Raw genomic sequence first — 23,525 nt, forward strand, 5'->3', positions numbered from 1 at the left:
ACTGCTGATAGTGAGCTATGATGTCAGATCACTCTTTCAATAGGAAAAAATATCCCACCTTTAACAGTCATGTATATTTACAGTAAAAATCTTGTCAGTGAACTATATGGGCAAAAAAAAACAACAAACAAAATAATTGTTCATTAATCATAATCGAGGTAAAATGTTCAATTAATTGAGGTTTTGATTTTAGGCCATAATCGTCCAGCCCTACGTGTATTAAAATTTTTAAAAATACAACAAAATAAAACCAGACCTATATAGTAATATTTTAAATGTTATTTTATAGACAATACTAGTTACAACTGTTGATTATTGCAAGCAATATTGAATACTCTGAAAAACCAGACAACAGTTACACATTAATAATCAAATATGCACTAATGTTCAAAAGTTTGCAGCCAGTAAGATTTGTTTTAAAGAAATTATTATTTATTCAGAAAGGATGCATTAAATTGATCAAAAGTGACAGTAAAAAAAAAAATACAACATTACAGTATTCAAAGAATACTGAACCAATATATCACAGTTTCCACAAAAATATTAAGCAGCACAACTGTTTTCAACATTAATAATGATAAATGTTTCTTGGGCACCAAATTAGCATATGTGTATTCATATGTCTATACATCATCTGAAAGCTGAATAAATAAGCTTTCCATTGATGCATGGTTTGTTAGGATAATATTTGGCCGAGAAAGAACTATTTGAAAATCTGGGGGGGAAAAAAATCAAAATATTGAGAAAATTGTCTTTAAAGTTATCCAAATGAAGTCCTTAGCAATGCATATCCACTCACAAAAATCCATTTTTTATATATTTATGGTTGTAAATTTACAAAATATCTTCATGGAACATGATCTTTACTTAATATCCTAATGATTTTTGGCATAAAAGAAAAATCGATAATTTTGACCCATACAATGTACTGTGAGCTATTCCTACAAATATACCTGTGTGACTTAGGACTGGTTTTGTGGTCCAGGGTCACATATTAGAATGATTTATGAAGGATCATGTGACAATGAAGACTGGGGTAATGATGCGGAAAATTCAGCTTCACCATCACAGGAATAAATTACATCTTAAAACATATTACAATAGAAAACAGTTGTAATAATATTACACTATTAAATATTGATTTTACTGTTTTTGATCAATTAAACGAAGCCTTGGTGAGCATAAGACATAAGACTACTTTCAAAAACATGAAAAATATCACCACTTCCTAACTTGTGAAGAGTAGTGTGCATTCAGCAAAAAAATACAAGTTTTATTAATCCATTGGATATATAGAGGGCCATTCGATATGAGCAACAACGACCTGCCTGTGCTTTATTGCTAAGATAAAACAGAAGAACTCCTCTTTGTGTGTATCTAACAAGTATAGCTGCAGTATAGCTGCTGACAGCCAAGAGAGGTCACATCTACCTGTTCTATTTCCCAGCCATAACCTATTCTTTCCCACTCTTTTATTTGAGAAATCATACATCAAAATGTCTCCCACAGGCGTAAGTGCTCATCGGGTGATCCTCCCTCATATATCTACCAGAAGGCCAGCACTCTTTATCAAGCCATCAAGGCCAGAGGTCAAGGACTTCATCCCCCACAATGCTTTTCACCTCGAGGCAGGCTGTCAAGAGGAGTCTGACACAGAGGCCAACTGCTTCTGCTCAGTGGCAGGCCAATGGGGAGAGGTCTTGGTCTCGGTGTCCATGGAAACACCGTTAGATTTCTGCTTCTATAGCTGCCCTAAGTTTCTTCAAATACATCACAGAGAGCTCAGGCAAAGGTGTGGGTCTCATACGGTATATTTAACGCCGCAAAGAGCTAATGGAAAAGTAGCTGATGACAGATTCTAAACCAAAGACGTTGATTAGTCAACAGATGGCCAATGCACGCAGAGATAATGAAATTAGAGTAAATTAACCCCTAAGCACTGAAGCAGTCAGGTGAAGCACTGACGTTAGGAACTGATAGATAAACATTGTAAACAAGCAATATTCTGGTCTATTAAACAACGCTATGGAAAAACCTAAAGTGTCCTACTCGTTGGACCAAATTGGTAAGGTCGTCAGAGCTGTGACACGATGGATAATGCACATAAAGGGTCGTTCACACTGGCAATGATTTGAGCACTTCTCTGGAGTGATGCGGCAAAGCAGATTTTAATTGTATGCAAATGAGCAGTGACATGACTGCCAATGGGAATGCTGACAGCAGGGTTAAATTGAGATTTCAGTGATTTGAAAATTTTTGTAAAATTCCAATTCAGTTTCTGAATTTGAATTGAGGTAACAAACAGGATGCAGTATTGCAATTCAAATGAATTAAAAATACAAATAAATTGTCGTTAGGGTTGTATACAAATGCTGAGGAAGCTTCCGGAGCTGAAATTTGGATATGGCAATGGGTGATTCGTTTCTGACATGCACTATAAGCACTAAACCAATCACAACAGACTGGGCCATCTGACCAATCAGAGCAGAATAGGCTCTCATCAAAGGAGGGGTTTAGAGAGACCAAATCTTTAATCTGTGTCAGACACTACTGTAGGAGACCTCTAAAACAAAATTAGGAACCTTTAAAATAGTATAGTAGAGGCAATTTAAACAAATTTGTTGTTAAAACAGTAAATTGTTTAAAAGATGTTTAAAAAGTCTTGAAGTTCATAGAATTTAAAGGCTTTATAGACAAAATGATAGTTGGATTTGCAAAACCCTGGATAACAATGAATTCCCCTTTCCACTTCCTGTGAAGTGATATATAGACATACTAAAAATATACACCACATTTTTGAAGTCCTCGTGTAGTCAATAATTTTATCCCTTAAAACTCATCTTTGATCACCAAAATTACATATTTAAAAAAAAAAAATTTCCTGTGAAAAAAAAAATTATTTGTGTCGTAAAAAATAGCTGGAATGTAACTCTACACCCTTGCTTTATTTAGTATATGCGGATCTATGAATATGCTAATTAGCCACGCCTCCACTCACTCGCACAAGCTCAGAGATCCACTTGGTCAACTTACCGAGGTAAACGCTGCACAATAGTATCGCTTTTTACAATGTTGGACACATAACGGTAATTAATATAATAAGCCTTTTGCTTGACTGTATTATCAAACAGCTAATAATGTGTTGCTAATGTTACACAAAACATGTTCCCATTCGCCATCTCCGTGTCAAACAGCTGGCATCTAAAACGCTTTGAACAACTTAGAACATCAGTGGAGAAAGGCATATAGTTCATCATAACATCGTAATATACACCTGCTATATTGCTAAATCTACCCGATTTTTCATATCAACAGAAAAATATAAACCTGGCTTCTCTTGAGACTCCCTTGCTTCAGAGTGGTCATAGTTAATGATATGCTAAAGCCCGCTGGCACGTTGACGGGATTGGTTACAAGGTAGTTTGTGATTTCAATGATTTCAAACCTCATTTTTGAAACCGTCTTTAGATAACTGCAGATTTAAAGAGAAAATACTCAGCAATGGTGTTGATCATTAAAGCATATTCAAGTTATTTGCCTATAGAATTCTCTATTTTTCAATCTTTTTTAAGATGGCCAGGAATGCACCCAGTCATTACATTTGGTTGCGGAGGAACAAAAAAAAAAATGTCTTGTGCTCACTGGTTTTGAATTCATCTGCATATGCTAAAAGACAAAAGCCTGCAAACATACAAAAGAAAAGTTACAAGATTGATATGTGCATAATACATTAACTCAGTGCCGTTAATAAACTAATAATGAGCTACAAATTGACACATAATTATGCATTTCACTTTTTAATTAAGAGAGAGCAACGCTAGTCTATATCAAAATATACAACATTTTTTTCTTATCAGGGAGAGAGCAAGAAATACTGAGAGACGAGAAAGAGAGGGAAGTGAAGCAGAAAGAGTGTGATGTTCCCTCTGACAGCGCAGCCGTGCTCGTTAAACCTTTTCTTTATCTCTTAACAATCGCTCTAATTATGTTCATTGAAGGGGGCCAATTAATCCTGCATTGTCAGGCCCTGCGGCTAAGTGTTTCTCCCACATCCAGAGGAATCTGCAATTAACACAGCCAAATTTATTTAGTGACACTTCTCGGCTTTTGACTCCCTCCAATTATCCCTAATCAATGCTGCAGAGTGCTGGCGGGGGAGCAGGCAGGTCGCCCTCATTTGTTGAGAGAGGAATAAGTACGCTGAGCCCTCGGCCTCCGAAGGCCAGACGTGTCGGAGGAGCGATGACATGAGCCTGTCAGACGTTAAGCAAAGCCAAGCGAGAGAGAGAGAGAAAGAAAGAGAGAAAGAGAGAGAGTATTTCTCATTCTATTAGCAGTTTTACCAGCCTCAGCAGATCGGTAGACATTGAACGATGTTATATATTTTAGTGGAAATAAGACTTGCATGTCATCATAGGAAACTGAATAAATAATGATTTTAAAGATTTCTAGATCATTAAAATCAATCCATTAATCCAATCCATCCATCCATCCATCCATCCATCCATCTATATTATGCAAAAACTCAAGGTAGGTTTAAAGTTGGCATTAAACTGAAGTTGCAATAGTCTTTTCTTCCCTATTGTAATGTGTATCCGAGTGAAATGGCGAACAAGAAAAAACGTAGGGTGGGACTTAATTTTCTCCATCGGGAATTGATTGGATTCATTGGATCATCTGCTATAGAGTGGTGGAACTATGACATATTTTTGTAGGCCAAAACCTGGAAGTGAGTTAGTATTTTAGCACTTCCGGTTCCATCATCCCAACATCAATGGGTTTTTGAATGGGTGTTTTGGTTAAATGGCTGAAATAAGGTTAACACAAGCTGAAGATACTTTCACGTTTTATTCTATGAAATAAAATACATCAGTATTAACTTATCCGCTGTTACGTGTCTTGAAAATGACGGTTGCTAACAAATGGCTAAATCAGACTACAGAGGCTGTCGGCGACATTAAACGTCATCGCGCCAAATAGGTAAGCTCAGTCTGCTTTTACAGCCTCATTATGCTTTTATCTGCACTCTTACAAACTATTCTAATTTAAACTTTCAGGGAAAATGTCTTTAGATAAAGACTGAAAGAGTCGGAAGATTAGTGATGGTGATGTTGAAATTGTGCGACCGTGGTGTAGTTCACTTACAGCCTACCTTTAGCTTTTTACTTCTGGTGACTGCATTTAGGCTTCAAAATTCATGAAAGTTGTGTTCATCTCTGAAAATTATCTTGATGGACAAAATGTGTAAGTATCATAAATGTTTGTTGATCACAGAACTTATTTTTTGTGATAATCCAAAAGCCAAAACTTTTTTTTTTTTTTCTCCCCCCCAAGGGAACCAGCGTGATGCTAACTGTCGACTGGCCTTAAAATGACATCATAGTTCTACCACTCTATTGCTGTGATCTCATGTGAGTGACAGGTTGTCCCGCCCTCACATATATTATCAATAATCGCCTTAAAACATATTGTGATCCGTTTATATCATCCACCCGAGCCCCACACCTGCCAGAGACAACAGTGCCGATATAACCCATGAACGCACACCATGTTCAGTTTGGCTGCACTTTATCTAATGAGAGCCTGCGATTTGGTTAGTTTAATTTAATTATCGAAACGTTAAAGGTTTGTTTTACTTTTCTTAGTTGTGCTTAAACTAACAGAAAACATTAACTTTGCTGTTGCTAATAATTTCCACTCAGTTTTTAATCGAATTTGTGTTTGAAATGAATTTCGTTTCTTGAGGAGAACTGTTGAAGAACTTGGATTTAAAAGAACCCAATTTTAAGTTCATGGTGAAGATGAACATTCTAGTGGTGATTGTAAGAATGATAAACGCATGTTGACGTTACATAGAATGGACTCTTTTGTGCTGCCCTAAAGCAAAAGACATTTGGAACATGCATTGATCACACAAACACTCCTACACATGTGCTACACACGTACAGCAGAAAAGGGTCACCTCTAAACACACCAACATCTGACAACTCAACTTAGCGGTGACAGACCCAAAGAGAGCCACAAACAAGACAAGAAATCTATTCAATCTTCTGGCATGAGCTGCTCACACACACACAAACAGAAAGACTAAAAACATGCAGCTCAATGCACACACATCCTTGCATCCATCCACTGAAGCTACATCTATACTAATTCGAATACATTTGAAAAAGTATGCTTCTTTACGTTTTGGACTTTCGATCTCATTCACTAATAATAGTGTTCACTATTCATAATACATTTGAAATTCTCACGAAAACTGCCTAATTCACAACACGTGTGTACGCGCGTGAATTTGTTCTTAACCTCGTTTTAATGCTGATGAATTTGGAGTATTCTAAATGAGCAACCGCGTGCCCAAGGTAAGTAATTTAAATAAAACGCACCGAAAACCATGTCCATATAAGGGCATTCCACACAATGTTTTCTTTCGTCACTCTTAGCAACATGACACTCTCTAAAGACGCATTCTCACCTGAGAGCACGCACAGCAAGCTCCTCGAGCTATGCCAAGAGTGTCATCCTCAAAACAAGTTCAAACGCAATAAACACCTTTTATACAGACATATGAACTAAGATTAGCCAGCTGTACATACACGTATCTGAGTTATATCCGTTTAAAATTTCCTCTTAACATGTTTATAAGGCCACCAATACCCCTTTTCCACCAAGGCAGTTTGAGTGCTGGTTCGGAGCCAGAGCCTAGTTTCAAATCAGTTCTTTGTCTTTCGACACACAAAGCACCAGCTCCGAACCAGAAAAAGTGGTTCGTAAGTAGCACCAAAACGTTGCTGGGCTAGAAGTAAGAACCGCTTGCGTCAGGGGCTGGGGGCGGGGTTACCGTGACCAACAAGAAACTTGTGACCGCCATTTTTGAAATAGCAGCTAATCGAGCTAATAGCAGCTCGATTGTAATCTCCGTCTATATACAAATTACGGCGAGCCGTGTTTGGATGCCGATGTAGGTTCGCAAAGCCATGAGCATCAACAGTAGTGAAACATCCGCGATTGTTGATAGAAGGCTTGTTCGAGATGCATCGGAGCAGCGCGGACCGATTCGGCGGGTGCCGCGGGAGCGTTTGTAGAGCATACGACTCCTTGTACTTTTGGATCGTTCTCGCGGAGCTTTGATGTCATGCGCCGATCACTTTGCGAGAAGCCGATGCATCTCAAACAAGCCTGGTGTGTTTGTGTTTGGCGCTGCAGCGCTAGCTTTGCTGTGAAATATGAGACGTATTGACGCAAGACCTGGTTCTGTGCTGGCTCTCTAGCCTGTGGAAAGGCAAACTGGTTCTTAGAAGGCTCGTCAGTTGAACCAACTCTGAACTGGCACTAGCACTAGCTCTGAACTAGTACCTGGTTCGTGCTGGTGGAAAGGGGGTACAAGAGTACGTGATTTTTGCATACGAGTGGTTTCAGTTGTTCCAACATTTTTTTGTAAATTTAGAATACATTTTAGAACAAAAGAAGTTCATAGAATCATGATTTGTTTGTGAAAACGTTCGTACGCAGATTTCATGCACAAATTAATGCGTACGCATGCCTAGTGAATGAAACCCAGTGTTTTTGTCCTGTGAAAACAGAGGTTAAAACGAGGGCAATTGCGTTTTAGACCATACACGGAATGGCGATTGAGTGTGACCTGAACACACCACTAAGTGGTGAGATATTTTGCGAATAAAATGATTGTGCCAGAAGAATAGCATGGAGAACTTTATTATGTCTGGTCTCTCAGTATCATTTAAATGAGGTTTAGTATGATTTAAGAATGCACAGTAAGGGGCCGTTCACACAGAACACATTTTTGCATTCCACTGCAACGCATTTCTATTGTTTTTCTATGTAACCATGCACTAGACTGATGGTTTTGACTGTTGCACTCACATCTGGTGTCTTTTAGAGTGTCTTGCGCATGACGGCATTCTAAAAACGCAGCACTCAAGTCAAAATAACTTAATCTTTTAAAAAATGTGTTTCCAGAACTTGCTTTTTTTCTTCATTCCACTGCCGTACAGAATTGCATTCTGTTTGATTGGCCCCTAAGATGATTTTAGCGTTTTATGATGATTAAGTGTGGACTGAGAACGTTTTGAAATGAAAACACCATTTTCAAATGTATGCGGACATAGCACATCCTACATTTCGCCTTTGCCTCAAATGAGGTCTTACCACATATTTAACACTTTAACCCGAATCTACATCCCTCCTCCCACTTCCACAAACCCCCTCCCTCCTGTCTGGCAATCGTGCCGCCACACACGCCGCTTCTTGCTCTCTCGGTAATCAGCTTAGCTGCAGCCTGCTCGCTTGGCCGCCATCGCTAGTTGGACAAAATCACAATGCGAAGCTCCCACCAGAGCCCGGGCCTAACCTTCCAGCATTCACAGTATGCCAAGGGCCTTCATGACGGCCTCTGTCCCATCTGGGGGGTTCTTTCCCCTGGGACAGAAGCAGTGATACGCCCCCCTCTGTCCGGTTAACCTCAGGGGAGCTCTGAAGCTATTGTTTGTGGGCTATCAATCTGCGGCCCTTTTGTTCAGCAAATGACAGATGCCACATTGTTTGACATGTACACGACACACTTCGGATAAGGGTGGAGAGGAGGCTGGTGAGAGGGGAGGAGATAGAGTCTGGGAAGAAAAAGAGGGGGAGGAGAGAGGAAAAGGGCAGGGGACAGTGCTTTGTGCCACCGCGAGCTGTCAAAGCAGCCATAATCCCTTTCAGCCCTTCTATTGTCCCTCGAGCTCATAAAAGTGACATCACACTTAGGTCCAGATGACAAACGGTAATGCGTAATGTGAATTCGAACAGCACCGCATTGTGTCTGCAACATCACGCCAACTGTTAACAGAAATATGCATGAGGTTATCCTTTATTCAAAAATATATAAAAAATAAAATTGGAAATGCTAGAATCTGCAGTTCAGACTTCAAGCAAGCAAATAAGAGCTAATCGAGGTAAATTTGAGCTAAGCTACCTGAATACATCACCATTGTCTCCACTGAATCTGCATTTTGTGCACATATCACTGAAAGCAAATGTAGCATTTACCCAAAGTGCATTCAGATGTGTTTTGCTAGAGGAAATGTGAGCATGTTGATTAGTTGAAGTATGAGTCTTCCTAATATTAAGCACCACAAATGTATATACATTATATCTACAACACAAAAGGACACCACCATTTCCTGCTTCTGTGGAATATCGAGTCCTAACGTGAAGACACAGTGCCCCCTAGTGGGCTAAAAACCTTAACAGACCCATAACAGACTGAAGGACTGCAAAGATGTTCATATTGTATAGAGCTGCAGTAGTACTCCCTTCCCCCACATTTCATGTGCACTTCCTGTCCTAACCAGCAGGGAGCAGTGGTGTACAACACACACGCTGGCCAAAAGCACACACTAAGCAAAACAAGGAAGTCTCAAGAAAAGAAAGAACAAGCAGAAGATGCTGATGTTTTGGCAATTTTTATGTTATATAAATGGCTGTAAGATACTGACCCTGGATCAGTCATCACGAGTAGGTTAAGCTTTGTGGAATGAGCTTCATCTGATTGGTTTAAAGTGATAATCATCTTAAATGCATCTGAAAGCAGCTTTACTGGGTCACAGACACAAACTCAGAGGGAATATAAAACCTTAAGAGAAACAAACACAAAAGCTGGCATGCAACCCAGACTGTCAGAGAGGGTCTCGCAACCCTGGCTGTTTTTGGACTCCTAAGTGGGCCCTTTCAAAAACAACCATGACAAAAGTGCAAATGACTAAAAGAGAGGCAGAGGTACATATATATATATATATATATATATATATATATATATATATATATATATATATATATATATATATATATATATATATATATATATATATATATAATGTATGTCCGTTAACACAAATTTCCTGGTTAAATAAACATTACAATAAAAGGGAGACCAAATACAATTCTATTTTATATTTTTACACTATGTAATGTTCTATTTATTAAAACAAAGTATAACATTGTCAAGTTAGTGTTTTTACACATTTTTACATTTTTATTTGTGAATTAATGTTCAGCTTTTCTTTTTAATAGTCAATTTATTTTCAGCAGTCATCAAGCTTGTACACACTGGTCAGTGGTTACAGACATGAATATATACCTTTAATTTCACCACACTGATTGCTCACTAATACCCCCCGCAGTCATCATGCTTTCAGGCCATTTCAAGTTTGATTTTGGCATGACATAAAGCGGTGATATCTAAGTGACAGTTGTTTGTTTACTTTTTAATTAGTCTTCCCATTACCGCCATCATTGTCTTCATTCAAGCCGATTCGACTAGAACACGAATGAAAACAAGAGGCGGGATTTATCGCACAAACCAATCATGTCCAACCAAAATTATAATCCTTTCATAGCACGATGGAGGCATGGCCTCCTCTCATGTGACTTTCCCCTATACTATACTATATTTTTATATTTTATATTTATATTTTTATATATATATTTATTAGGGGTTCAATGGTTGTCTAAATATTAATCATTACTTAGTTACAAAAGCTATTCAGTCAAGAGCAGTGAGTGATTTCTTTGTCATTTGTTGTTTGATTTAACATTAAAAACACAGGCAGCAGGAACAGGTTTTTTTTCACGATCCAGTACATATATGTTGACTTTCTCGACTATTATACGTTCACTTAAGACATAACCGACTATGTTTGCTAGGATACTCGCCAAGACGGAATCTATATTTTGTAAATATGGGCTTTGGAAATGGCTAACTGACTTTATTGTGCTTTGGCTACAGTGGGTAGTTCCAGTGAGAACAACAACCATGCATGTCATTTCTGCAGGCTGCTTCTTACTCTGTGAAATAAACAGTCTCTCTTTTCATAGCTTTTGCTGGCTCTGAGACACTCGCTTGGTATTTCTCCTGCTCTTTGTCTAGCAAAAAAAAAAAAAAAATCCCTCATCACTAAATGAAAGCTTAAAATGAAGGCCTGATTATTTCGGGGGCCTTGCCATAAGTCTATTGTTTTTGAATTTCTGTGTTACTTTTGCTATATTTTCACACTTAAAACAATGATTTGGTAACCTTCTTGTAGCACTGTCCTCTTCTGTACTAAGAAATAAGTCTCCTGAAAGTTCTCTCCCAAGAGGTTCCATTGTTGTTAGCATTAAGTCTGAGAATGATTCAGTGGGCTATATAACACTTTTAATTGTCAAGAAATTACCTCTCTTTAAATGTTTTGGTTCAACATACCTGTTTATCAAACACTGCCTTAAACTTACACCAGAGATTTTTTATTTTGTTTTATTTAGTAACTTTTAGGAGGGTGTACTCATTTTTGCTACACAAAATTTTATCACCTTGATAAGAAAATCTTATTTTCCTAAATAATTTTAACATGCTTCTTTGGTAAGCAGATTATATCTGTAAAGAATAGGGGTGTGCACAAATAGTCAAATATTAAAATATTCATTCTGTAATTAATATTTGAAAAATAAAAATACTATTCGAATTTTACAATGTTGCTTTGCTGGCCGTAAATGCAGTGAATCCATGATAAATACCAAGCACTAAAACTCGCAGTTATAACTAAATGCACCGGGTGGCGCTGTGGAGCGTGTTTAACAAGTTCATTTTATTTGATCGTTGTCACAAAATGTTCCAAAGTTTGGAATTACTTGGATGAAAATGATCTTACACAATGGAATTGCTTTTGATCAAATATATTAATGAAACCAAGTTATCATAATATCAACACCAGAATGAGAAAGCACATGAAATAAAAACACACGTCGAATGAGGAAAGACAGCTGTCCATCACTGCATTCACGACAGGTAAGCGCAGCTGTAAGTTAGTAAGCCAAGATGATAACTTATCTGATAGCAAAATGATTTTGAGACATATGCTTATTTTAAGTTTCATCGAGGGAGATATATTTACGAACAGAAAACAAGGTGCTGCTGTTAGGATCTTAGCTTAGCACACCGTTATGTATTATCGTTGTCTTTGTGTTTCTGCAATGTCTGCAGCTCGTTTTCTCACCCGAGCATGTGGGTATTATTGTTTTACAATAACATGTGAACAATATAAACACGATAACCATATACTGACTCGAGTGTATTATGAACGTTTTGTACGATAACTGGTGCTGTTTTTTACTGTACTTTATTAGTGTTTTTCCCGCTCGCACTGCTTGAGCTTAAATGCTTTTGTTCTTTACATTTTTTGTTTGCACATATTTAATGCTTTGAACTAAAATAAAACCTAAAGATATAATTTAAGCTTGTTGTGAATATTGCCTAATCGTAAGATCATTCAGAAATAGTTAAAAATCTTGATGAATATAAAAAAATAACATCTTTCTCTTTTAACGTAATTTAAATGAACGAACATTCGAATATTCGTTTTTTATGAGCCCAAATATTCTAATACAATATTTTGGAAAAATGCCCATCCCTACTAAAATAACTGAGTAATTGCTGACTTTCAGAAGTTTCAGAGGGGGTTTACTCATTTATGCTGTGCACTATATATATATATATATATATATATATATATATATATATATATATATATATATATATATATATATATATATATATATATATATATATATATATATATATATAGATAGATAGAGGACTCTGTTGTCTGGCGTTCAGTCACTTAATGGCTGACATTTGCCTACACTGGATGTGAGCGTCGAGTCAAAAGCAACTAGAACCCATTATAATAACTGAAGCTGTCTACACTGGATCCAGTATCCACTTTACTCCATGCTTGAGTCTGCCGACAAGAGGACAAATGGAAGAGTAAACTGAAGTGTAAAGGAACTTCACTTTGATGCATCCTGTTTGACAACTCGTTTGCATCTCAGTACAGACTTCAGAAGGATACCAATATCAGGAACAAGTGGATGGTGTATTTTCAATGGCGTCCTGGATAGCGTTGGAGGATTATATGTTTGTTCAGAGAATTTGACTGCAGATTGTTTTGTAACTGAGTCACAGTGTAATGGAGAGTCTGCAAAGAAACTTTGGTTGACAGATGAAGCAGTCAGCTGTATTGGATCTTTTTTTTCTGTGCAGAAAAACTTTAAATAACATTATAAGTGAACCAAGGAACATATTAAAATAATAATGATAAAAAAAAAAACATGTCATGACCCAATTAAAGTTGTTTTTTAAACTGAGACATTAAGAAACACATGGTAATAAGCTCAGCATAACCGACATGCATCAAAACTGCTAAAAGAAACCAAATGTAAAGCTGTCAGAACAAGAGTCCACTCAACATGCCAACTCTAACCTCTAGATTTACTACAGATAAAATGAAACAGACTTTTTCACACTTCTGTCTTCTGCTTTTCTCAGTGCTTGTTTTATTGTTGCATAAGTAGAAGAAATCATCACATCAGAATGAGCAACAACCACTATTCAAATATGCAGACTTCTCCTTTCCAGACTCTATCCATCATTTCTGGCTGTTGAATAAAGGCTGGACAGCTAATTCACAACCTTGCAAGTGCTGCGCTGGGCAAATCCCTATCGTCAGACATCTGAGCCTGGGTGAAATTACAGCTCGCCCTTTCAGTCTCTCAGCTGCTATTAGACAAAGTGAGCGTTTGAAGAATACGTCACATTCTGTAGGGCGTAAACTGTACAAGGGGCCATGCAATATTGAACCAATTTCAGCTTAAAAAGCCAGAAATGCCTTGAGTAAGCAATCCATGAGAAAGATCTAATCAACCTGGTACAAAAAAAACAAAAAAAAAGTGTTCCATAAATGGAAGCTGAACATTGCTGTGAAGTGCATTTAAGGTTATTCTTGATTTTTTGTGCATATTCTGGTATGTGATGTTCTGTTAACTAATGTGCAGTGAATCAAGTATCCTTACAACTCAAATGAAGTAGGCCTGCTGTGTGTTTCTCTTTATAGTTTTGAGAGGCCTCGACTCGGTGTTAATTTATATTTCTTTCAGCCTTAGATCACAACAAGCTGGAAATCAGGGATGTGCGCGACGACTAATTTCATTAACACTCTGAGGTCTAAAAACGCGCCGGCGCGTTTTGCAGGTTTTTTTTCACATTGCAGCAAAACAGACTTAAAATACTCTGTCATTTTTTTGTCATAGAGACATAAGTAATACATCAATTGAAACTATAGAATATCTCCTTTTATTTGTATACACTCAGAGTAAAAACAAAATGTTGTGCTTTTTGTAAAATAAAGAAAACTAACATGATGCGTGATCTCTCATCTCCCTCTGAACGAAGTCCAATCTGATAGTTCTCAGAAAATGAAGTGTAACTTAGTGAATACTAATCACAAAAAATTCATACTTATGTGTAACAAAACGTTGAAATGTCAGGTTTTAAATCGTGCAAGTCAAATCGAAAACAAACATTCTGTGTTTATGTAATCTGTATGAAAAGAGAGCCATGTCAGAAGTCCGTGATTCAGCTCATTACCCACTAATGCGGCCACGCCCACGGAGCCAGCGCTATTCACAGGCAAATTCAGAGACAACACATGCATTCATCATCTCAATCGTGTATTTATTGCCTTGAAAATTGTTTATCTGGATGAAAAAGCCATGGTTAGCGATCTCTGGAAGACATTCAGTAAATTCCTGTTTGTTTTCTTCTATTGATAAGTTTTAAGTGAGTTTTTGTTTCTTTAGCGCCCTCCGGCTGTAGTATGAATTGGTAAACACCATTCATGGAATATCGTCTTCTTCTTAGGTGAATTTGTGGACTAAAATGCACAGAGCGCCCTCCGGCTGCAGTATGAATTGCAAACACCAGCGCTCATAGAGATAACAATGAATATTAAATAAAAAATAACTCCTCTGTATAGAAAATTGACATAAACATATGAGAATCCTATATTTCTCCAAATGTGCATGCTTTTAAACTAAAAGCCTATATTCAGACTCTTTGCATCACAGAAATACATTATATTTTAAAGTATAATATAAAACCATTATTTTATATTGTAATAAAATTTTTCTGTATGTTTCATATACCATGATGAGCTTGAGACATCACAGAAGTTTTTTTTCACAGCCTACCTGACTGAAATGCCTCATTAATATGCAAGTCTTTTCAGGTCATTACTATTCAATTCTTTTGTCTTCACAGGTGAGAATGAGCCATTATTCATGGAGATTCACGCCTCCTCGCATACTGTGTTTCTTGGCAAAAAGTGTCTTACAAAAACTAAATCAGTATATTGTTATAAATGAAAGAGTAGTCAGCATAATTTTTACATAATTTTGAAGCAAAAACTCTAGTCTACAACCTTCAATACCCAAAAGTCTTGTGAACACAGATTTAATATACTTTTATTGGCCTTATATCAGTGACTTAAGTTTTTTGTTTTTTCAGTAACCACGCATAAACGTTATTCCTTCAAAAACACAAACATGTACACACATGTTCCTCACATATTATGGTAGCCTAGTTTGTGCTGAATACAGTGTAATGACACTTGTGTCATTAATATGTTTATGAACAACTGAAAAAAGCACAAATGTCAGGGCATGTCAAAACTTCTCCAGGCCCCAAATCAGCCTCAGACTCCAGAGGGTTAACATTTAAAAGGAGACAGTCTGTGTATGTCTGAATATTGTCTGGAAATGAAATTAAATTAAAAAAAAAAAAAAGATAACTATTCAACATCTATATGAAAAAAATCAATGAACTGAAGGGGAAAAAATGCCTGAGATTTCATCAAAACAGTTTCATAGTCCTGTGAAAACCTGTCTTATTCGCTAACCACCTGCAATCCCATTTACTGTAGCCAGTCTGTATTTAAATTAAGTAATCGTTTCTTTACAGTGTAAACACAGATTACACCTCATTCACAAAACTAAACACTATTTGCCTGGCAAGTATTAGCACAATTAATGTTGTGATAATACTACCTACAGAAAATAGATTAAATAAATGGAAATAAGTCACACTATCAGCAAATCTGATATATGATATAACAGATTATCTTAAACTATTTATGGCCTAATATGCTCAATAAACTAACACATTTAAGATCTTTACAAGGTTTTTTTTTTTCTCCTCTTCTTCTTACTTAAAAACCAATGTTACCATAGTATATTTTGTCTTACTGCTCTGGTAAATATGTTCACTTTAGCTTGTTTATAATTAAAACAAAAAATCTGCCAGTGCAGAAACAGGAAATAAAAATTGAATTAAAGATACAATCTCTGTAAACAAAGTCTTGATATCTCATGCAGCGATGCTTCTCAAGTAAACGCATCTAGTTTAATTGGCTTTTTAGATATTTTAACTAGAAAAGAAAAAAAAAAACCTCATTAAGAATATGATGTTTTGTCATCACTTTCTTAATAACAAGGCCTGAGGGGGAAAAATTCAGTGGTATTAGAGCTGAGGTGTGCAATTTCTATGCCATTAGTTTAATCAAAACTGAACTACAAGAATACCATCTGCAATTGGTTGGCCAGTATATAGTCCAGCCTCAAATTTGCTATTGGTTGGTCCAGCCAATTTTACAATGTCGGGCTGGTCAGGACAGTAATGTTTTGATAGAGCCACAGAGTTGGAGTGTTTTCCCCTTTTGAAGGAATCAACCAACAAATGGCATACTTATAGTTGTCTATGCCTATTAAGCTGCGACAGGAGAGAAAATGGCATATTTAAGCTTTAAGTAGACTGTGTAAAGTTAGTGCATTCAAGGTTATATCTGATCTGATTTGCCCTTTAGCTGACGCTTTAGTAACTCAAGCAGAAGCTTCTAGTAATTACAGGGAGGACAGAATAACTTGAGGTTAAGTGTCTAAGGCACAATGGCAATACTTTGTAGCTCACTTGTAGTGACCTACATCCATTCTGTTAGCTGCCTAGATCCTCAACCAACAGGTTACACTACCCCACAAGAGAGCATACAGAGATATTTGACTAAGATGTCTCTATTTCATGTGATTTTCTCTGTGAGTGGTGTCCTGTCCCTCAGCACTGCTGTGGGTGATCTGCCCTGAAGGGCGATAACCTGAAGCCAGCCTCATCAAGCACATCAGAGAGCATGACAGTTACTGGATCAGCTATGAGTTTAACTTCACACAATGGAGTTTCAGCCATGAAAGCAGAAAGGAAGAGATTCCCTTGAGTTACATGAGCTCATCATGAAAAACCATGCAATCGTTCTCTCTCTCTCTCTCTCTCTCTCTCTCTCTCCATCTCTCCCAGAGCAGACACAGTCAGTGCTAGATTTAATACTGATGCTGCAGGGGACAATGACATTCGGCAACACACCATCAGACCAATCACCATCAACAAACAAATGTGTGTTGAACACACCATCTAACAACATTCACACAAACGTCATTGGGTTTCCATGTTTTATGGGGACTTTGCACATAGACAAAGTTTTTTTTTTTTTTTTTTACTGTACACACTTCATACTCTATCCCCTAACCCCGAACACAACCCTCACAGAAAACCTTCGGAATTTTTACATTTTAGTATGATTTATGAGGTGTTTTCCTCATGGGGACCAAAAAATTTCCCCAAACGATCAAAGATTTCTTGTATTGCCATCCATTTGGGGACTTTTTTTTGGCCCCACAACATAGGGTTAATCTAGACCACACACACATTGAGTTCTTTTAATGTTTTATGGGGACTTTCCATAAACAATGATTTTTATATTATTCAACCTGTATATTATATCCCCTAAACCTACCCCTAAACATACCCATCACAGAAAACTTTTTACATTTTTAATAAAACATTGTTTAGTATGTTTTTAAGCCGTTTTAATTACGAGGTCACAGGAAATGTCCTCATCAACCATGTTTACATTGTGATACCAGTGTAATACCCAAGTCATATATAAATTTGCAATAAATAAACAAGCGCCCACACACACACACACAACACTTACAATAAACTTTACTGTTTTTATTAAAGCTAATTATAATTACTATAATTTAACAAAAATCTAAAATTTCTCATTTATAGGAAAAATACAATTATTAGTTTATTAATGTATTAATTTAAATAAAATACAAATTACACACACACACACACACACACACACACAAAACACTGACAGGATGCTAGAACTATAGAACTAGAACAAATGATAGATAGACAGACAGAAAGAAAGAACAATTAGAGAGATCTTGTATGCTTTCTTGTGACTTGTTTTTTATATATATATATATATATATATATATATATATATATATATATATATATATATATATATATATATATATATATATATATATATATATATATATATATATATTTTAATTATCAAGAGATTATAACTTGGATAAAATTCCATTTGGTGAAACACATTTTCATTGTCAACAATGGCTGACCAGTGGAGGATGTGGTCAGTGTCACTGTGGCAGTAACTTAATTTAGGTCATGTGGGCCAGTGTGAAATACTACATGCAGCACTGCATGGAGATCTTAAGAAAAAAGCAAACATATGACTTGCTGAATCATTGAACACATTCCACTCACTCATTATGAGTTGCATGCGTGAAAAAAAAAAAGTTCACGCTTAAATGCTTTGATGAATCTGCCTTTAAGTGTGATCACGGGCTGTTCAGAGGCAGAAATCAAGCCGAGCTGTGCATCAAAAGGCCCGACACGCTGATCAGAGACATGCTGTGTGTGTCTCTCTGTATCTCTCCAGCTAGCAAATATAAACACACACAACAGCGGCCCATGCGCATTCACAGTCTCTCCCCGTCCAGATGGCTGCTTTGTGGAGAGCCTTCCGCTCTGCAATTACAGTGATATGAAAGTGGTTTTCTTTTTTACCCATTATTTCTGATCAGAGAGGGAAACGGAGCTGCCAGCGGGTGTATGAGGGTCTGCTAGACGCCCACGCGGACTAGAACACCCTGCATTTAAACACCGTGCCAGTACGAGCGAATGCACAAAGGCCCGTGATCAGAAAGAGATCCCATCTGGAGAGAAGCTGTTTTATATGCATTGGGCTACAGTGATGGAGAAGTCTTCAGGGGAGGGTAATCAGATGCCTCTGGGAGGTGGCAAGTGACAGACGCAGGATGAACCATGCTCTGTCTGTCCATTTCGCTTCAACTCTGGCCTGATAATATTCCATCTCTCCTCGTGGTGTCAGAAAGCTGTCCTCTTAGAAAACTCAGTATGAGCGACAGAAGACAGACAGTAAAGAAGAAAAGAAGATCATGGATTGAAGTTAGGCCCTAGCCATTATCACCAGGGGTGTAGTGATCATAACTACACTTTCAGAAAGTTTGTCACTGCCATTTCGAAAGACAGACAGATAGAATGATAGCTAGAGAGACAGAACGACTGAACTACAAACAGAAAGAGAGACAGATAGAATAATAGACAAAGTTAAAAAAAGAAAGACTGATTGAATGATAAACAATGATAGATACATAGATACAACAAAAGAACAACAGACAGAAGTACAGAAAGAAAGAACAATAGCGAGACAGACAGATAGATAGAATGACAGATAGAGACAAGATAGATAGACAGTATGACAAACAGATAGACAGGAATGACAGACAGACATAGATAGATAGATAGACAGACAGACAGACAGAACGACAGACAGTCAGAATGACTGATAGATAAATAGATAAAGATAGATAAATAGATATATATAGATAGAATGACAGAAAGACAAAACATTAGACAGACAGACAGATAGACAGATGCAGATAGATAGACAGACAGACAGACAGACAGATAGATAGATAGATAGATAGATAGATAGACAGATAGATAGACAGACAGACAGACAGACAGGTAGACAGACAGATAAACAGACAGATATAGATAGAATGACAGACAGACAAAATATTAGACCGACAGACAGACAGACAGACAGACAGACAGATAGATAGATAGATAGATAGATAGATAGATAGATAGATAGATAGATAGATAGATAGATAGATAGATAGACAGACAGACAGGTAGACAGGTAGACAGACAGATAAATAGACAGATATAGATAGAATGACAGACAGACAAAATATTAGACCGACAGACAGACAGACAGACAGACAGACAGACAGATAGACAGATAGATAGATAGACAGACAGACAGACAGACAGACAGGCAGACAGATATAGACAGATAGATAGATAGATAGATAGATAGATAGATAGATAGATAGATAGATAGATAGATAGATAGATAGATAGATAGATAGATAGACAGGCAGACAGATATAGATAGAATGACAGACAGACAAAACATTAGACCGACATACAGATACATAGATAGATAGATAGATAGATAGATAGATAGATAGATATAGATAGAATGACAGACAGACAAAACATTAGACTGATAGACAGGCAGACAGATATAGACAGACAGACAGACAGACAGATGCAGACAGACAGACAGACAGACAGACAGACAGATAGACAGATAGACAGACAGACAGACAGACAGACAGATAGATAGATAGATAGATAGATAGATAGATAGATAGATAGATAGATAGATAGAATAACAGACATACAAAACATCAGACCGACAGACAGACAGATATAGACAGATAGACAGACACAGACAGACAGACAGACAGACAGACAGATAGACAGATAAACAGACAGAAATAGATAGAATGACCGACAGAGAAAACATTAGACCGACAGACAGATAGATAGATTGATAGATAGGTAGACAGACAGACAGATATAGATAGAATGACAGACAGACAAAACATTAGACCGACAGACAGACAGATATAGACAGATATAGATAGATATATTTGTTTAACCACTGTGGTAACAAATGTTCAGACATGTTCTATTGTGTTACACTGTTAATTTAAGTTTAAGTTATATTGTAATATTTGATATTATTTTCTTCTATTATACAGATGTTTTTATTATTGTTTTATGTATGCTTTGGCAATATTGTATGATTTACAGTCATGCCAATAAAGCAATTTTGAATTTGAATTTGATAGATAGATAGATAGATAGATAGATAGATAGATAGATAGATAGATAGATAGATAAACAGACAGATATAGATAGAATGACAGACAGACAAAACATTAGACCGACAGACAGACAGAGATAGATAGATAGATAGATAGATAGATAGATAGATAGATAGATAGATAGATAGATAGATAGATAGACAGATATAGATAGAATGACAGACAGACAAAACATTAGACCGACAGACAGGCAGACAGAGATAGATAGATAGATAGATAGATAGATAGATAGATAGATAGATAGATAGATAGATAGAGTAGGAAAAACTTCAAATGACAGAATCAAATCTGACTTGTGACATTTACCAATCCCATTCTCCCCACTTCAACCCACCCCTTCCTGCACTGTCTGCACTATCACCATCAAGAAAAGCTACAAATAAGCCAAAACAAAGGAGGGAGAGAAAATGGATACAGGAAGCGAGAGGTGGTTATATTTGTTCTTCTTCGTCATTAACAGCACGCTGTGCGGCTTAACCACAGCTCTAGACCAGTAATCTGTCAGCTGCTGATGTACTGCTGTCACATTCATATGTACACACCTCACTGAGCCCTTCCAGAAACAGCAGGCATTCAGTAATGACTGCAACGGCCACATTAATCCGGTCAACACCAGTCAAAGCAGTCAACACTCAGGAACAGGTATAAGATCACACGGTTTCACCCTCCGCTGCTCTTGTCCATCAAGCTATCATTTAGCCTGAAGAAAAAAAATGACAGACTCACTCGTTTGCTCTTCTTGGAGTATGTGTTCTTCAGCAGACGATCTTTCACCCGCTCCTGGTCTCGCCCCACGCTGGTGGCCAGATTGCAGAACCCATTTTCGTCTATGTCAGGGGTTACACTCTCCTCGGCCTCCTTCTGTTGTTTAACTACAATATCCTCCCATTTCTTCTTTTCCAGTTTAACCGAAACATTCTTATTCTGAAATGGGGAAAAGGAACAGGAGAAAAAGAGAGAGGTTATCCACTTGCTCTGCAGATGAGAGGTGTTAAGGTAGTGATATCAGTTTGACTACTGCAAAACATGTATACGCACAGCAACGTCAAATACCTTTTAAAAGGAGGAAGGGGAAATAAAACAGAAAAGGGAAGAAAGGAAGCAAAAAAAGAAAGGTGCTTAAAAGGTGTGTAAAGAAGAGAAGCATAAAGCAAAGAAGCATATAGGAAAAAAAGGAGAAGAGCGGAAAAGGAGCAGAAAGGAGCAGAAAGGAAAGGAAAGGAAAGGAAAGGAAAGGAAAGGAAAGGAAAGGAAAGGAAAGGAAAGGAAAGGAAAGGAAAGGAAAGGAAAGGAAAGGAAAGGAAAGGAAAGGAAAGGGATTAAGTAAGAGGAGAGAGAGAGTGGAAGAGTAAGAGGAGAGGAAACAGAAAAAAGAAAAAGGAAATTAAGAAAAAAGGGGAGAAAGAAAATGGAAAGGAGTGGAAGAGGAATTAGAAATGAAAGGGAATGGAAGGAAGAAGAGGAAGAGGAAAAGCTGAAGTTTGCTTAACCCTGCATCTGTTTCATGTTTCTTTATGACAATCACAGGGTGACTATTCCAGCAAGTCTGATACCATTCTACTCAATTATGGTGATTACAAGAAAAACTTGGCAAGAAAACAAATGGCAAAAACTGTACTGCTTTGTAAACATGACCTTGTCCGTTTAAATTAACTGCAGCTACACACAGTTGGACAAACTTGTTTAACTCACAAAAATAAAGATCTATTTGCACAGTCAGAAAGCACTGCAAGATTTCAAAACAAATTAATTTATAATGAAATTAGGCATAATTGGAGTAACATAAGTGTATGTACTGTACACACTCGGTTGAAAATTTAGAATCAGACATGGTATAATTTTTCAATAAAAATAGTTTGTGAACATTTTATACTTTTGTTTTGCTTTGTTACATTAGATTTCCGGGGGTTACTGTGTGTAACAAATAGAAATTGAAATTATCTTCATTCACATAACATATCCAAACCTAAACAAAGGGTACAGATGATTTATTCTTATAGATAACCAGAACATGCTGTAGCACTTCTGTCCTTATCTCTGCCTCTGCAATTCAATCAAGCCTTTTTACAGTCTCCTTCATCGATGACCCATCAAACTCAGGACATCTAGAGGACATAAAACATGAAATGGGAATGCTTAGAGCAGGGTGGTATGCCACTACAGTATACCGTGTTTAGAAATGTGTTAACCGGTTTATATTGTGGTAAACAGGGCTGTTATTTACACATACGAATTGAGGCCATTGATGCCAAACCTATTATTTACTTGGAAATAATCTTATTTTTGGTTTCCATTCATTAAAGTTTCCAATAAAATAAGTTTTTTTTTTTCTTCTTTAAATTATGAGTAAAAATTACTATCATTAGTGTTTTTGTACAGTTTGGTTTGTCATGTTTGCACTAATGGCCATGGAAAGGATTTTGTGCTGTTACTTTTCTGGCATTGTAACAGCAAACTAGATTTTCTCCAAATTGCATGAGTAAAAAAATGTCAAAGATAGCTGAAATAAGGCA

General features: G+C 36.9%; 1 protein-coding gene across 1 annotated transcript in view; it reads right to left on the reverse strand.

Annotated features, from left to right (window-relative positions):
- The window catches only part of fbrsl1 (fibrosin-like 1), a 342,013-nt gene that overhangs the window by 245,046 nt on the left and 73,442 nt on the right, over positions 1 to 23,525 (reverse strand). The window contains 1 exon segment of the mRNA XM_048188682.1: positions 21,739 to 21,936. Coding sequence (XP_048044639.1) covers positions 21,739 to 21,936 — 198 coding nt within the window.

This window comes from Megalobrama amblycephala, linkage group LG4, assembly GCF_018812025.1.
Source record: "Megalobrama amblycephala isolate DHTTF-2021 linkage group LG4, ASM1881202v1, whole genome shotgun sequence".
Taxonomy (NCBI): Eukaryota; Metazoa; Chordata; class Actinopteri; order Cypriniformes; family Xenocyprididae; genus Megalobrama; species Megalobrama amblycephala.